This window comes from Azolla caroliniana, unplaced genomic scaffold, assembly GCF_043228905.1.
Source record: "Azolla caroliniana isolate FFs.n. ecotype wild unplaced genomic scaffold, voAzoCaro1.0.p SCAF_1, whole genome shotgun sequence".
In the NCBI taxonomy this organism is placed as follows: Eukaryota; Viridiplantae; Streptophyta; class Polypodiopsida; order Salviniales; family Salviniaceae; genus Azolla; species Azolla caroliniana.
Genome location: NW_028230436.1, coordinates 24,491,949 through 24,509,329, shown reverse-complemented (window position 1 = coordinate 24,509,329; position 17,381 = coordinate 24,491,949). Strand labels below are relative to the sequence as shown.

Below are 17,381 nucleotides of genomic sequence, written 5' to 3'. Positions count from 1 at the left end.
TATACTGCGTAAGCTCAAGCTCTCCATTAAACGTGAGTTTTCTGCCTTCTGTTCGGTCTTCATACTTGCTTCCGCACGCTACTTTTTACACCCATAGACAATGACGTAGAGTCAGTAGGGACACGCAAAAAAACTTTTTCACCAAAAGTAAATGTACGAGGACGTCTATCCTGATTAGCATAAAATAGAGCACGATCTTGAGTTGTCTTGACATTTTCTTTGGCAATATGCAACATTTGGTTCATGTCTTACAAAAAATTTGAGTGTATTGTCTAATGTATCACGATGAATTGTGACATCGATTGGGGCACGTTGTCATGAAGTTTTTCAGCAATGGTGTGAAAATCACGTGGAAAGGAGAAAATCGAGAAGGGTTCACTTTTGTGCTTCTCTTACTATTTTTCCTCAGTGAGTTATCCCACATATATATGCAACTAATATGACTCTCTCTATATATATACCAACTTATCTCACATATATATATGACTATGTATATATATGTATGTGTGTATTCGGCAGACTTTCATTCAACCAAATCCCATTTCAACTTGTTTTGGTCAATTTCGGCCAATCGACTCTCGTTTCGACTTTCCGGCTGACACCCCCACAAGGAGGGACAATCTTGCATAACACAATTGACTTACCACTAAGCCAAGTCATTTCTTTAAAAATTGTATTTTCCATTATATTCTTCACATGTAAATTCTCATACATGGTGCTTTGATGAGAGACATGGACATCATGCATCACATGTAATGCATGAGCGCCAAGTGGCAAACATGCGTCGCATCGCATGTCTTGCACCTTGACATGCATCATATTCTTGGGGGCATCTATAAAAGAGTAGAGAAAAAAGAATCAAGGAAGATATGTATCGAATGAGAAAACTTCTAATAAAAAAAATCTAACTATCTTATTGGTGATATATCTTCTCTCTCAATCTATCTCATAACTGGTATCTTCTCTTTCAATCTGTCTTATAACTGGAATCTATGTCTCTCAATCTCTCTCTCTCTCTATCTTAAATACTTCTCGCTAAAGCTAGTACAAACTTCGAATCTTTCCGGTCCAGGACCCCGGTGGTTTCGCTTCATTTCACGAAAACGCGAGGATTTCCTCGACATCTTTCTTGGTGAACCCGATGTGAAGAAGCGCTAGGAAGGATCAAGACGAAGATCAACCGATACTTGGAGATGGCATCCTCAAGCAATCAAGCGGGAGAGTTCGAAAGGATGATGGTAATCGTCGAACAAATGATGAGATCTCGGGACAACGATGCGAGCGTGGAGAAGGCCGTCAACGTGTCGTGGAGATCGAGGGTCAATTTGATGGAAGGATCATTACAAAGTTCCTTGATGCATACAAAACAGAGATGAATCCGAGGGATGTGTCTGAAGCACGTCAAATCTCAAATTTCAAGAGAATTGTCACCAACAACATCCAAAGACGGGTCATTAAGCTTCAAGAAGGGAAGACAACATGGACCGAGTTCGAGAAAGCAATATTAGCGGAGTTCATGATGGAAGATTTGTCGAGGATGACTCTACATGTATTGCTGATGTGGATGGAGAAGAAGAATAAGAAGATGAGCGCCTCGAGTGTGTACGACGAGTTCGACCAGATGTTTAGTCGTCTCCCCGCAACGGACCAAGTGCTACTTAAGGATTACAAGACTTTGTACTTCCTAAAAGTTATGGATATGAAGGATAGACGAGAACTGAGAACTCTCCTCGAAGGTGGCACCCAAGTGACCGGGCTTGTGGCAAACTGGCTTGCGGTGAAGCCAGCGTGCAACAAGCTAGACAAGCATCGTCAATGGGTTGATGACACTAACTTGGCAGGATTGAGCGGGGAGAAAATGAGACAACCAAAAGTGGTTGAGCTGCCCAAACAAAGCAACTCGGAAGAAAAGAATATTGATGATGACATCATTGAAGAGATGACGAAGAAGTTCGAGGTGGTCTCGCTGTCGTGAAGATTCCGGGCCATGGTGAGAAACCGGGGAGTGTCGGAAGAATCAGCGGGGTGGAGCATGTGCACTCACCCTTGTAAAAACGTGTGAACAATACAGGTGCCTTTATGGCGTCAATTTGGGATAGAGAATCCCATGTAAGTCGGGATTTATCCCACATAATCACATGACCCTAACCTTGTTCTATAAAAGGGAGGGTGCGCTTCTTGTACAAGGGTTCCCACCCGTTGGGTCCCAAATAGTTTTGTTTCTCATTTTGAGGTTCCATAGGTTCCATTTTTTTTGGTGTTAATAACTTCGGAGCATAATGTCTTTTCTGTCTTCTCTTCATCTTGGTGTGTGTGTTGTCTCTATTCTCTGTTAGGGTTTCGGTGTCTTCTGTGTCCGTGTGTAGGTGGTGTGTTCGGTTGTGGAAGGCGGCGTGCGGACTATCTGTGCTTTCCCCGACTTCCTGCTCATTGGCTCTCAGCACTCCGTTGTTCGGCATGTCTGCGAGTGTGTGTGTAGGTGTTGGCTCCTACCGCTTATGCAGAGCCCGCGCGCTAAGTGGTTCAGTGAGCCCGTGCGCTCCCTGAAGGCGTCTTGGCACAGGAGGCGGTCGTTCTGGAATAGGTGTGCCCTGCACGAGGGTCCCGGTGCGCGGACGAGCCCGAGAGCTCCCCGACCGGCCCTAGGCTGCAAGCTCCCTCTTCCTCTCCATGTGGAACTAGCATCGCAGCAAGCATTGCGTGTCTAGGTGTGTGTATGTCTCCGCTTGGCGTAGGGTCCGAGAGCGGGTGTGTGTGTGGTCGCCGGTGTAGAGGTGTCGGTTGTAACCGGGTGTGTATATGTGTGTGCGTGTGTGCAGGCGCGGTTAACAGGGTCAAGTCCTGACCGGATCCGACATGCAAGTGCGGAATTCTGCGACATATTTGGTGAACCCAACGTGAAGGGCGGCAAGAGAGGATGGAGCTCGAGGCTGAAGACTTTGAGGAGGAGAGTCGAGAAGCGGCGCATCGAGATGGGCGAGGTCAAAGAAGTTGACCGTTACAACGGGGACGGAGTCCCACGAGTTTCACTGAAGGCTCGACCGTCCAGCATAAAGAGGAGGAGCTCCGAGCAGCTCACAAAGCGTGGTGACCCCGAAGCGCAACGAAGGTGGCGTGCGATGGCACGACATCACAGCGGGAAGGGGGCGCGCGGACGAGACGGACGTGGTCGAGCCAGAGGCCAAGCGGGGAGAAAGACTGACCGGGCAAAGGTCGGGAATCGAAAGGAAGATGATCGAGGGTACATAATGAGTCCGGCAGGATCACCATCGGAGCTGAAACTCCGGACATTGGAGAGTCAAGCCCAGGCAGGGCTTGATCGATCATAGAGCGGATGCTTTCCACCGACACCACTAAAAGGGTCGGTGGCACCGGACGAGTTATCGGGAGTCGTTACGAAATCGGTATCCCCACATCTTGACCAAAGACTTCGGCAGTTCGGCCGACGTGGCAACATGAGACTGAAAGAGATGGTAGATGGAGGCGGGAGCTCAACAGGAGAGCGATGACGAGTTCGGGAGAAGTACAAGGGACGAAGCGAAGAACGAAGACTGGTCCTATGGGTCACCTCACACCGGGCTAGAGACTGCGACGGTTAGCATCGGATCTGACCTAAGACCAAGATACTAACGGTGGCGGTAGGAGAACAGGACCCGGCAATCCAGAGAGTGACAGACGGACCCGGACGAGAACCGGGCGGAGCAGACTTCCAGATAACCGATCCGAGAGGGAGGAGAGAGCAGGCCTACGAAGAGGCCGGGAACACGGTACATCGGTACCACGGGAGAGGGTGTGGAGCGAGCCACCCTCTCGACTTGCGAAGAAGGAAGACCCAGGATAAGGGTCCAAAAAACGACAAGCCCGAGGAGGATCCTTGACACCGGTTCTAGAGACTCTGACGGTCGGCCCGAGAGCTGGCGTGAGACCTAGAGTGATGAACGGTGGCGGCGATGGGACAGAGGCAAAGGGTTGTAGATGGGCGGTCTACAGAGATCCTCACACCGATCCAGCGGTCAGCCCGAGAGCCGGCGTGAGACCTAGAGAGAAGGATGGTGGCAGCAAGTGAACATGATTGGACGATGGAAAGTAGAAAAACGGCAAGTGGTGTTGCCGCGACCTTACACACACCAGGTCTGGAGACTCCAGCGGTTGGCCCGAGAGCCGGCATGAGACCTAGAGTAGTGAACAGTGGCGGCGGCAAGGCGGGCAACCAAAGACGGCAAAAGGGAGGTCCCACGAAGACACTCACACCGATCCGGAGACTCCGACGATCGGCCCAAGAGCCGGCGTGAGACCTAGAGAGAAGGACGGGGGCAGCAAGAGAACATGATTGGACAACGGAAAGCAGAGCGAAAGGAGGTATGAGGCCGGTGAGGTGGCCACAAACCGGATACGTACCCGACCGACAGAGCCAGCAAGACAAAGATTGGACGCGCTTGGTACACAAATCGGAGGCCCAAGAAGGATCCTTCACACCTATCCGGAGACCCCGACAGTTCAGCCGACGTGGTACCGTGAGACCAAGGGTAATGGAAGGTGGTGGCAAGGGGACGAAGGCGGCAACACTAGAAGCACCGACTAGCGAAGGCGTTACGTGAACGGAGCAGGCCATGCGGGCCGAGACGCGGGAAGAGTGATCTTCCGGTAAGCTGTCGGGGACACTCGGTTAAGGTGTAGTGTGTTGAGCCGGGAAAGGGCACACCCGAAAGCAAATCAGAAGACATGCGTGGGGCCATTGAGGAACAAAGCAAAGCACGGGCACGGGACGACGTTCGGCACAGGCAATGCCGAACAAGGTGGAAGATGGCACATGGCGGTGCCGGGAACGAGAGCACGGGCGCGCGTAAATAGACTACGAAGGATGGAGACCAGAAACAAGATCTAGGGCCAGAGAAGGATCCTCCACACCCACTTCGGAGATCCCGACGGCTCAGTCACAGTGGCAACGACTGGCGTGGCCGGCCAAACCCGAGATAACAAGATGGTGGGGGCGAGGGGACGACGGCAAGAGGAAGGCTTTAAACCGATGGCAACAGCGCAAGACGAAAGTGGTCAAGCGGGCTACAAGGGGATGTTCCTCGTGCACGGAGGACACCGGTGTGCGGAGAAGCAACCATGCACAATCTGGTCGGGCGAAGACCGACGACGGGTGCGTGGGAGGTGATCAGAGTTCGGCACAGGCGGTGCCGAACTGGAGCAGAGGGGATGCACAACACACGGAGGTGCCAAAGCGGGAGTACAGGTGCGAATATGGGTTGCTGGTCCAAGGTGATCTCACATAGAAGGCTGGAGAGGGATCCTCCACACTGGCAACGTAAGACCAAGGAGAAGGTAGGTGGTGGTGAAGGGGCCAAGGCGGTGGAGATCAGCAGGGAATGAGAATCGGGATGACGCGAAGGTCGACGAAGGCCAAGTGGGCCATCACGGGTGCTCCTCAGACGGAGAACACCACGTATCCGAAGGAACGAGAAGTGTGCATGCAGTCCAAAGAAGGGCCAACGGAGAAGCACGTGCACTATGGGATTGCGGCGAATGACCTATCGACGAGTCGGACAAGCCTACAGGAGGCAAATGCAGAGAAGGAACTGGAGCCAACGGTTGGGACCGGCGAGGCCAACGCGGCAGCCGGAATGCGGATTACGGAAGACCGGTTCTTCACCGGCCGGAATCTCTCACCCTTCTCCAAACTTGGCACGTACCGGTGGACGTGCGATATGGTGGGGGTCGGATGTCGTGAAGATTCCCGGCCATGGTGAGAAACCGGGTAATGTCAGAAGAATCGGCGGGGTGGAGCATGTGCACTCACCCTTGTAAAAATGTGTGAACAATAGGGGTGCCTTTATGGCGCCGAATAGGAGTTAATTTGGGATAGAGAATCCCAGGTAAGTCAGGATATATCCAACATAATCATGTGACCCTCACCTTGTTCTATAAAAGGGAGGGTGTGCGTCTTGTACTAGGGTTCCCACCCATTGCGTCCCAAACAGTTTTGTTCCTCATTTTGAGGTTCCATACGTTCCATTTTTTTTGGTGTTAATAACTTCGAAGTATAACATCTTTTTTGTCTTCTCTTCATCTTGGTGTGTGTGTTGTCTCTATTCTCTATTAGGGTTTCGGTGTCTTCTGTGTGAGTGCGTAGGCGGTGTGTTCGGTTGTGGAAGGCGGCGTGCGGACTATCTGTGGTTTCCCCGAGTTCCTGCTCATTGGCTCTCAGCACTTCACTGTCCGGCATGTCTACGAGTGTGTGTGTAGTTCCTGGCTCCTATCCTATGCAGAGCCCGCGCTCTAGGTGGTTCGTTGGCAGGTCTCCCTCCTTGGCGCACAAGACCCCACTCGATTCAGCGAGCCCGTGCGCTCCTTGAAGGCGTCTTGGCACAGGGGGCGGTCGTTCTAGAAGAGGCGTGCCCTGCACGAGGGTCCCATTGCGTGGACGAGCCCGAGAGCTCCTCGACCGGCCCTAGGATGCAGGCTCCCTCTTCCTCTCCGTGTGGAACTGGCATCGCAGCAAGCATTGTGTGTGTAGGTGTGTGTGTGTCTCCAGTTAGCGTAGGGTTTGAGAGCGGGTGCGTGTGTGATCGCCGTTGTAGAGGTGCCGGTTGTAACCGGGTGTGTATATGTGTGTGTGCGTGTGCGCGGACGCGGTTAACCGGGCCGTGTCTCGTGACTCTTTTGGGCCACTTGTACATACGGGCGAAAGGGGCGGCAAGGACAAGGGCACGCTCTCTCGCTTCCCGTGCAGTTACCGATCGCGTCCGGAGAGTATCCGGTATCGAACCAGCCGGCAACGCGGCAAGCCCCGAAGGATTCAGGTCCTTGGCAACTCCTCCCCTTTTGGTTCATGACCCTGGTGGTCCCGCCCGGATCCGACATGCAAGCGCGGAATTCCGCAACAACCCTAGTGAACATTAATCGTCGGGGCCCAAAAGGAAAAGAACCCTTTAGATGTGTGTGGTGCGACAGCATGGACCACATGAGAAGGGAGTGCGTGAACCTTCAAGAGGCCATCCGACAAAATATCATATACATGGATGACAACATGATCTGCTCGAGTGAAACTTGAAGACCCCTGCGGATGAATTTCGGAAGAAGGGGAATGAAGAAAGCTATGGAAGATGCTGAGGCAACTCATGTGGATGCGATGCACTATGTTGCATCGGCCGGAATAAGAGTCGGGAAAGATAAAAATGAAGCTACTAGAACGGGAACAAAGTTTTGGTCTTCTGTTCTCGAGTGTAAGAAGAAGGGCAAAGTTACTTCGAATGATGTGGAGCTTGCGGACTGAAGTGTACAAAGTATCAGTGGATGGTTGGATTTGGTAGATGACAACACCATACTCGGGGAAGTGATGTGTGACAACCACGAGCTTTTTGTGGATGAAAAGAGAAAAATAATGGAAGGGCAAGATAGCCCATCAAAAAGATCAACCTTATGTCGACTGAGGTCTACAAAAAGGGAAGATGACCCATAAATATGAATCATGGGTGGAAGATCCGTGCAACTACGAAAGCTACTGAAGACCTATATGGTGGATGTCTTAATATCCCCATCACGATTGGCGATGTCGAGATAGATCAACATTTTTTTGTTCAAGATTCAGCATTCCATCCTATCATTCTTGGGCAACCATACATAACTTCTTCCCGGATGGAAACCAAAGTGTTTGACAATGGTGCGGCATTTGCTCGAGTAAGGAGGCTTGATGGGAAGAAGGTCATACAATTCTTGGTTGTACGTGCCAACCACGAAAAGGAATCAGGATTGTCTCGGAGAATATGCTTCTGATTTGTAGGGCGGGCTATTTTTGAGGAGGGCGTGAATAATCCAAGTAAGCGTATGCCCCAAGAAGAAAGAAAATTTTGCGAACTTGCGAAAGGAGGGTTGTACGTAGCCCCTAATGGAGTGTGCAAAATCAGCACGTTTGACAAAGAAGAGAAGTCTCGAATGAAAAGCTTCGAGGAAACCTTAAGAGAAGAGCAAATATTGGAAAGAGATGAAAGCATCGAATGGGTAATGGAGTAAGCCTCATTTAACGACACCATTGGTGAAATGGAGAATGTCATGGACTTGGGCCCTTGTAGCCAGTGATCAATTCTGATAAACTCCATCGACATGTACATTGCCATCGAGGAGTATAGTCAAAGTATCATGGTAGAGAAAGTCAAAGTATCATGGCAGAGAAAGTCAAATTTAATACGAAATATAAGACAATGGACAAGAAAGTAAAGCTTGTTGTTATTCCACTACCTAAGGATAGCTGGCAAAGAATGAAGGAAGTTGCACGTGATCCAAGCCTACAGGATCCGAGAGGAGTCAGACATGCCTTCACTAAAGAGACAAGAGAAAAGCTTCTTGTCGGGAAAGAAGAATTTCTTTTGCTAGAAGATGAAGTTGCATTTCGGGAAATGCTCGAAGGACATGGGAAAGCATTTGCTTTCTATCCAAATGAAATCGGATGCGCCGATCCAAAGATAATAGAACCGATGGTGATATTCATAATACCACATGTGTTGTGGAACCTGAAGCCGATACTAGTCCCAAGAGCACAGGTTCCAAAATTAATCAAGCTCTTGAAGGAGAAGGTCGAGATGGGAATTCTAGAGCCATCGAATGCTCCTTACTTGAATAGGTGGTTCATAGTACCAAAGAAGAATGGAACCTTAAGGTTCATACAAGATCTTCAACTCGTGAATAATGTGACGATCCACAATGTCGGGATTGGTCCAAGTATCGATGAGTTCGCAGAAGCATTTGCGGGAAGTCCATTTATTCTATTGGTGATCTCTTCTCAGGCTCCGATCATTTTCAACTAGTAGTCGGCAACAGAGACATCACAACAATGAGAACTCTGATTGGATTGGTACGGATGTGCACCCTACCTCAAGGTGCAACCAACTCTGTAGCACACATGGTGAATGTCATGAACAAAGCACTAAGAGACTGTATCCCAGATATTACAATGCCTTTCCTCGATGATATCCCTATAAAAGGGTGCCCTGAATCAGAAAAGGACGAGTCTTTAGATCAAGATGGAGGTCAACGATTTGTTTCAAACCATATTGAAGACTGCAAGAGAGTGCTACAAAGACTAGAAGAAGCCGAGCTCACATTCTCCGGAGAAAAATAAGCATTCGGCCAACGCAAGGTCCTAGTAGTGGGACATCTTTGCGGACCATACGGACGGAAACCCTCTCCTGAGAAGGTGAATGTTATTCAAGAGATGCGTGAAGAATGTATATCCCAGACAGAGGTGTGAAGATTCTTCGGAGCGTGTGCCTTTTATCATATCTGGATTCCGCACTATGCTCATGTCATCGAGCCATTATATGGATTGCCAAAGAAAAGAAAGAAGTTTGAATGGCGAGAGGAGCATACAAACACGATACGATGATTGATGAAACTACTTCTTGAAGCTCCAACACTAAGGCCGACTATACTGAAGAAAAGCTTATTTATGTGATTGTGGATACGAACCCAACTAGAATTGGGTAGGTCATCAACCAAGAAGGAGCAAAGGTCCTCGGCGAACAACAGCAAGGATACACCCAAGCCAAGCGGGAACTTTGGGGTATTGTGTTTGCGGTGAAGATAGACAAAGACTACCTGATCGGGTCGGAAGTAACAATTGAGACGGATTGTCTCCCAATCCTGGAGATAATATTGTTGGGAATTCGGTCCCTCCGGACGAGCCAAAGGAAGGAACCAGACCGGATGCAGCAACCGAACCGGACTGGAAGGTATCCGGATGGATCCAGTGTGAACCGGATCCAGGGACATATCTGCAAATATGTTTCTGGTGTGCCTGTAAAGGCTATATAATTATAAATATGACTTAGGGAAATCACTTCAATATGTTGTTGTTAGTTGTATCATTGTTGTACAGAGTGAGAGAGAGACAGAGAAGAGAAGTTGAACCAATTTCTATTGTAACCGCCGGTTGGTGAAGATACAGAGCTTGAAGTCATTGCCTCTGAGTCTCCCGTTGTACTCTTTTCTACTATAGTGATAGTTGGAGTTTGTGGGCTCCCGTGGTTTTTTCCTCTACTCGGGTATTCCACGTAAACATCCTGTGTCGTCTCTTCTGTGTAAGTGTACGAACCTCCATTTATGTTTTGTTTTTTCATTAAGTGTTTGAGTCTCGGTTGTGGCCGAGCGTTATTCCGCACAAACTGGTATCAAAGCGAACAAGAAAATGGAAGAGTCATTCGGAAGCATGTTCAAGCTTGCTAGCTCCAATTACCCAGTGTGGAAGTCGAAGATGAGGGACATGCTCGTGGTCAAAGATCTCTGGTTGTCAGTATAGTTCGGGGACAAGAAACCGGACAAGATCGATGCCACGACATGGGAGGTGATGCACATGAAGACGTCGGTGCTTCATCGACATGAGCCTGTACAACAACTTCAATGAAGAAAGTAACGCTCATGTGCTATGGGAGAAAATCGGCACCATGCTAGAGAGCAAAAATGTTGTAAATCGGGTTTCGGTATTCCAGATGTTAGTGAGACTCCAGTACCAGGACGGCTCCAGCATGGCGGAGCACATAAACGCATTCTTGCATTGCTCCTGCTCGGTTCCCTCCTAGATAGTTGGGAGACGCTAGTTGTCACTTTGGGCAATGTCGGGCCGGAAGGAAAGCAGTTGTCCCTTGCAAGGGTAAAATCAAGCTTGCTAGATGAAGAAGTTCGCCGGAAGGATTGGGAATCCAGAACCGAACCGAAGGCTTTGGTTACGGAAGATGACCAAAACTAGGGAAGATGCCGAAATTGGAGTCCCCAAAACCGGGACAAATCGGGGACGAGATCGAAGACAAGGGTGAGGCCTGCTTGCTTCTACTGTGGGAAGCCGAGGCACTTCTAGAAGAACTGTTGGCATTTTCGGAAAGGGAAAGGGGCCGACACCACCGATTCAAAGAAGAGTTTGGACCAAAATGGTTTGGATCGGAGAGGTCCGGATCGGAAAGGAACGTCGGCGATCGCAACAAGTGAAGAAGAACTACTACTCATCACCGAGGAGAATGAATTAAACCTTGTCAGCGATGAGACAACGTGGGTTGTCAATTCCGGAGCATCATTCCACCTGACATTGGACCGGAAATGCTTCTCGTCCTACAAAGCTAGAGATCTTAGCTGTGTCCGGATGGGGAATGAAGGGTCATGCCGAATTGTCGGCATAGGAGATGTGTGGTTGACGACATCAACCGGGTGCAAGTTGCTACTGAAGGATGTCTGACACGTTCCAAAGGTTCGGTTGAACCTAATATCAGTCGGTCGGCTAGATGATGAAGGCTACACGGGTAGCATCCGAAACAGAGTCATGAAATTCAGCAAAGGAAGCCTGATCGTGTCTCAAGCCTAGAAGATCAACACATTGTACCTGATGCACGCCGGGATATGTTGGGAAGAAGTGAACGTACCATCCAACAATGTCAGTGAGTTGTGGCACAAGAGACCGTGTCATATGAGCCAGAAGGGGATGAGAAGACTTGCCGAAGATAACCTCATTTCGGAGATGACAGACATGCATCATGAGAAGTGCACTGATTGCTTGGCCGGTAAGCAAAACCGAACCTGCTTCTGGTCAAGAACACCTATGAGACGGAATGCAACAATAGAGTTGGTGCATACCAATGTGTGTCAAGTGGACACGAAGTCACATGCCGGATTGCAGTACTTCGTGCCGTTTATAGACGACTACAGCCGGAAGTTATGGGTCTCACCATTGAAGACGAAGGATCAGGTATTGTCCGTCTTCAAGGAGCTCCAAACAAGAGTGGAAAGGGAAACCAGCCGGAAGCTAAAGGCAGTTCAAGTAGATAACAGAGGCGAATATCAGGGGTAGTTCGAGGAGTACTGCAAGTCGAAGGGAATCCGTCTTGAATTCACCGTGTCGAAGACCCCGAAATTGAACAGGCTAGCTAAACGGATGAACCGAACCATAGTGGAGAGAGTTTGAAGCATGCTAGCACATGCAAAGTTATCCAAGATGTTTTGGGTTGACGCGCTGATGACGGCGACGTACGTGATTAACAGATCACCCTCGACACCCTTGGAAGGAGACATGCCACAGAGAGTATGGACCGGTAAAGACGTGTCTTACCGGCATCTAAAGGTATTCGGTTGTCTCGCTTATGTGCATGTTGCAAAGGATAAGAGAGCAAAGTTGGATCCGAAGTCTCGGCCATGCATATTCATTGGATACAACGATAATGAGTTCGGATACCAAGTGTGGGACTTGGTCGACAAGAAGGTGTTCCGGAGTCGAGACATAGTCTTCATGGAACACAAGACTATTTCCGACTGGGAGTCGGAGAAGAAGATAGCGGACTCCGGATTGACCGATAGAGATCGGTCGAAAGACGTGAGGACTCATCCAGCCGGAAGCCGGACGACACTCAAAGAACCTGTCAGAGTCGGACAAGAATCTGGACCTACCAAAGATAAAGTTTTGGACACCAGAACTGGTCAAGACCCCAAATCAGATTCAGATGAAGAACAAACGGAGGAACCAGTAGTTGAAGACCAAGGACGGAGATACCCTCTCAGAGAGAGAAGAGCCCCCCAGAGATTTCCGGATGCAGAGCACGTATTGCTGACCGAGGAGGGGGAGCCGGAAAGCTTCGAAGAAGCAAAGAAAGACACCCACAGCTGCATGTGGTTGAGTGCCATGGAGGACGAGATGGATTCCCTGCATTAGAACCCCACATATGAACTGACGGAGTTGCCGAAAGGAAAGAGGGCACTCCGGAACAAGTGGGTGTACAAGCTGAAATCGGGAGACGTCGGAAATCCACCGAGGTACAAGGCCCGGATCGTGGTGAAGGGTTTTTAACAGAAGAAAGGAGTGGATTTCGACCAAGGGTACCACAAGACGCAAGCTGACCACTGCGTGTTTGTGAAGAAATTTGATGGAGGTGACTTCCTGATACTCCTACTGTATGTAGATGACATGTTGATCGTCAGACCGGACCGAACCAAAATTGGAAATCTAAAGAAGGCTTTGAACCGGACCTTCTCAATGAAAGATTTGGGTCCGGCGAGACGGATACTGGGGATGCACATAATCCGGGACCGGTCGATGAAATTGATATGGCTGTCACAGGAGAAGTACGTGACAAATGTGCTTAAACGGTTCAACATGTCGGATGCGATGCCGGTTGGGTCAACAGTTCCGGCAAACTGCAAGTTGTCCGGATAGCAGAACCCGAAGACAAAGGCAAAGAAGTCGGATATGATGAAGATACCATATGCCTCTATCGTCGGAAGCTTGATGTATGCGATGGTGTGCACCCGACCAGATATCGGATACGCAGTCGGAGTGGTCAGCCGGTTCATGAGCAATCCAGGAAGAGAACACTTGAACGCGGTCAAGTGGATACTCCAGTACTTGAAAGGCACCTCAAGTATGTGCCTCCGGTTCAGCTCAGGTAAACCCCAACTTGAAGGCTTTACGGATTCGGATATGTCGGCTGATGCGGATACCAACCATTCCACATCCGGATACGTCATGACATATGCAGGGGGATCCGTATCGTGACAATCGAAGCTATAGAAGTTCGTTGCATTGTCAACAACGGAAACGGAGTACATGGCAGTTGTGGAAGCCGGAAAGGAAGTAATCTGGATGAAGGACTTCATCGGAGAGCTAGGGATCCAACAAGAGGAATACCGGCTCTACTACGACAGCCAAAGTGCCATCCACCTTGCTAAGAATGCGGTCTACCATTCCCGAACCAAGCACATCCAGAGAAGATATCATTGGCTCCGAGAGAAGGTAGAAGATCAAGACTTCGCGCTAACGAAGATCCACACGGAGTTTGCTGGGAATTCAGTCCCTCCTGAGGAGCCGGATCAGACGAGCCAAAGGAAGGAACCGGACCGAATGCAGCAATCGGACCAGACCGGAAGGTATCCGAATGAATCCGGTGTGAACCGGATCCAGGGACATATCTGCAAATATATTTATGGTGTGCCTGTAAAGGCTATATTTGTAGGGAAATCACTTCAATATGTTGTTGTTAGTTGTGTCATTGTTGTACTGAGAGAGAAATAGACTGAGAGAGAGAGAGAGAGAGAGAGAAGAGAAGTTGAACCAGTTTCTATTGTAATTGCCGGTTGGCGAAAATGCAGAGCTCGAGGTCGTTGCCTTTGAGTCTCCCGTTGTACTCTTTTCTCCTATAGTGATAGTTGGAGTCTGTGGGCTCCCGTGGTTTTTTCCCCTACTAGGGTTTTCCACATAAACATCTTATGTCGTCTCTTCTGTGTAATTGTACAAACCTCCATTTCTGTTTTGTTCTTTCATAAAGTGTTTGAGTCTCAATTGTGGTTGAGCACTATTCCACAAAGATCTTAGGGTGTGCGACACCAGATCTAGCTTGCTAAGGTGTATCGCCCACATTGCAAGAAAGAAGAACGCCATGGCTGACATGCTATCGATGTTAGGAAACAGGTCCCTCAAGATGGGAAGTGAGAAGAACCGTTTTGATGAGCAGCTCGGCCGAGGCTTATCGGCCAAGGCCAAAACCGGAAATCGTGGAGATAGCCAACACGGAAGGCTAAACTTGTAAATAGTCAAAACGTTACATTAGTATATAAGTACTTAGGGCGATCATTTTAGATAAGTGCATTATTGAAAAGTTATTGTTGACGAGGTTGTTGCCTCCGTAACTGTGACAGTGAATGAGTGTGAGTGGAAGCGTGTGAGCTCCATAGCCGCTTGTTGGCGAAGCAGGATCTCGAGGACGTTGCCTCTGAGATCTCTGATTGTATTCCTTTCTCTCATAGTGTTCTGTTTCAAAGTTTGTGGACTCCACATGGTTTTTCCCAGTTCGGGTTTCCACGTCAAAATCTGTGTCATTCTCAGTTTCTGTATTCTGTTTTTCCTTTCCATTAGATTGACTATTATTCCGCACATGCAAAACCAGTTGTGGCCGACAACGTTTTTGAACTACAAACCGGTATCAGAGCAGGTAACACAGAAAATGGAAGGAGGCGGGAGCGGCTTCCCAGGTATGATGGTTCTAAATTCACAGAACTATGCAAACTGGAAGATTAAGATGGAAGACCTTCTCATTGTAAAAGACCTATACGAGCCAATCGACAGATAGGAAATACCAAAGGGGGTATTGGAGTCGGATTGGAAGCTTCTGAATAGGAAAGCCGTGGCCACTATCCGATAGTGTGTCGACGTAAGTGTCCTTCAGCACGTGGCGAACGACACGAATGCCCACGAGATGTGGCAGAAGCTGTTAGGTCTTTACGAGAGGAAGAATGCGCTCAACAGAACCTCATTGATGAGGAAAATAGTAAACCTGAAATACAGAGACGACGAGAGCATGGTTGAACACATAAGCACATTCATGGGGTATGTAAATCAATTTGCAGCGATCAAGTTCCCCATGGATGATGCAATGTAGGCAATCATGCTGATGTGTACGTTGCCGGAAAGCTGGGAGAACTTGGTGGTTACTCTCAGCACCTCCTACCAAGAAGAGAACTTGTCTTTGCAGACGGTGAAGACAAGCATCCTGAACGAGGAGGCGCGTCGAAAGGACAAGGAACTGATCCCCGACTCAAAAACGCTCCTTTCCGAATCGGAACATGGAAGAAAAAGGAACCAAAGTCCCCAGAACCGGGAAAAATCTAGGACACGGTAAAAGTCAAGAGGGAGGCCCACTTGCTTCTACTACGGGAAGCCGGGGCACTTCCAAAAGAACTGTCGGCATCTCCGGAAACACAAGGAAATAGACAATACCAATCGAAGAAGTCATCGGACCGAAACGGTTCGGATCGGCGAGGGCAAGACTGGAAAGGAACGACGGCAATCGCGGCAAACGAAGAGGAGCTAATGCTTATCAATGACGAGAAGACCTGGGTGGTCGATTCCGGAGCGTCGTTCCACCTGATCCCGGATAGAAAATGCATCTCATCCTACTCGGCCGGTGACCACGGCCGTGTTCGAATGGGGAATGAAGGTACATGCCGAATTGTCGGCATAGGAGATGTGTGGTTGACGACATCAACCGGATGCAAGATGTTGCTGAAGGATGTTCGACATGTTCCGGAGGTTTGATTGAACCTAATATCAGTTGGTCGGTTAGATGATGAAGGCTACACGGGTAGCATCCGGAACGGTGTTATGAAGTTCAGCAAAGGGAGCTTGATTGTGGCTCGGGCCCGGAAAGTCAACACTTTGTACTTGATGAATGCCCGGTTATGTCCGGAAGAAGTGAACGTGGCATCCGACACTACCGGTGAGCTGTGGCACAAGAGGTTGTGTCACATGAACGAGAATGGGATGAAGAAGCTTGCAGACGACAACCTCATTCCAGTGAAGAACGAGCACTTGGAAAAGTGCACTGATTGTCCGGCCGGTAAACAAAACCGGACCTCCTTCCGATTGAGGCCACCGATGAGACGTAATGCACCACTGGAGTTGGTGCATACTAATGTGTGTCAAGTGAACACGACGTCACATGCTAGTTCGTAGTACTTTGTGATGTTCATAGACGACCACAGCCGGAAGTTATGGGCCACACCGTTGAAGACGAAGGATCAGGTGCTATCCGTCTTCAAAAAACTCCAAGCGAGAGTGGAAAGAGAAACCGGACGGAAGCTGAAGGCGGTTCGAGCAGATAACGGAGGAGAATATCGGGGGCAGTTCGAGGAGTACTGTCGCTCGAAGGGAATACGGCTCGAATTTACCGTGTCGAAGACGCTAGAACTAAACGGGCTAGCCGAGAGGATGAACCGGACCATAATGGAGAGGGTTCGGAGTATGCTGGTGCATTCAAAATTACCCAAGACATTTTGGGCTAAGGCACTGTCGACGGCGACATATGTGATAAATAGATCACCCTCAGTACCCTTGGACGGAGACACGCCGTAGAGAGTCTGGACCGGTAAGGAAGCGTCCTACCGACATCTAAAGGTATTTGGGTGTCTTGCGTATGTGCATGTAGCTAAGGACCGAAGAGGAAAGTTAGATCTGAAAACCCGGCCATGCATATTCCTCGGTTACGGCGACGATGAGTTCGGTTACCGAGTGTGGGACCCGGTCGACCAGAAAGTATTCCGGAGTCGAGATATTATCTTCATGGAGGACAAGACGCTCGCCGACTGGGAGTCCGAGAAGAAGATAATGAACATCTGAGTCGACATGTAAGGAAAAATTTCGATTTGATGAAATGCAGTTCCAACTGGCAAGAAGTCGGTTAGCACTCGATGAATTGGCCAGTGATGTTGAGGAGACAAAACCAGCCAAAGAAGAAGGAATAGGTGAAACCGAAACCGAACAAGACCCCGAATCGGATTCGGATGAAGAGTAAATGGAGGAGCCGGTTACCGAAGCCCAAGGACGCAGATATCTTCTCAGAGAGAGAAGGGCC

General features: G+C 49.2%; 1 protein-coding gene across 1 annotated transcript; it reads left to right on the top strand.

The window, feature by feature from the left end:
• Positions 1–8,168: 8,168 nt before the first annotated feature.
• On the top strand, positions 8,169–8,810 carry LOC147869225 (uncharacterized). Its single transcript, XM_087323038.1, has one exon. It carries the CDS (start codon positions 8,169–8,171, stop codon positions 8,808–8,810), a length of 642 nt encoding a protein of 213 aa, XP_087179164.1.
• Positions 8,811–17,381: the final 8,571 nt, after the last annotated feature.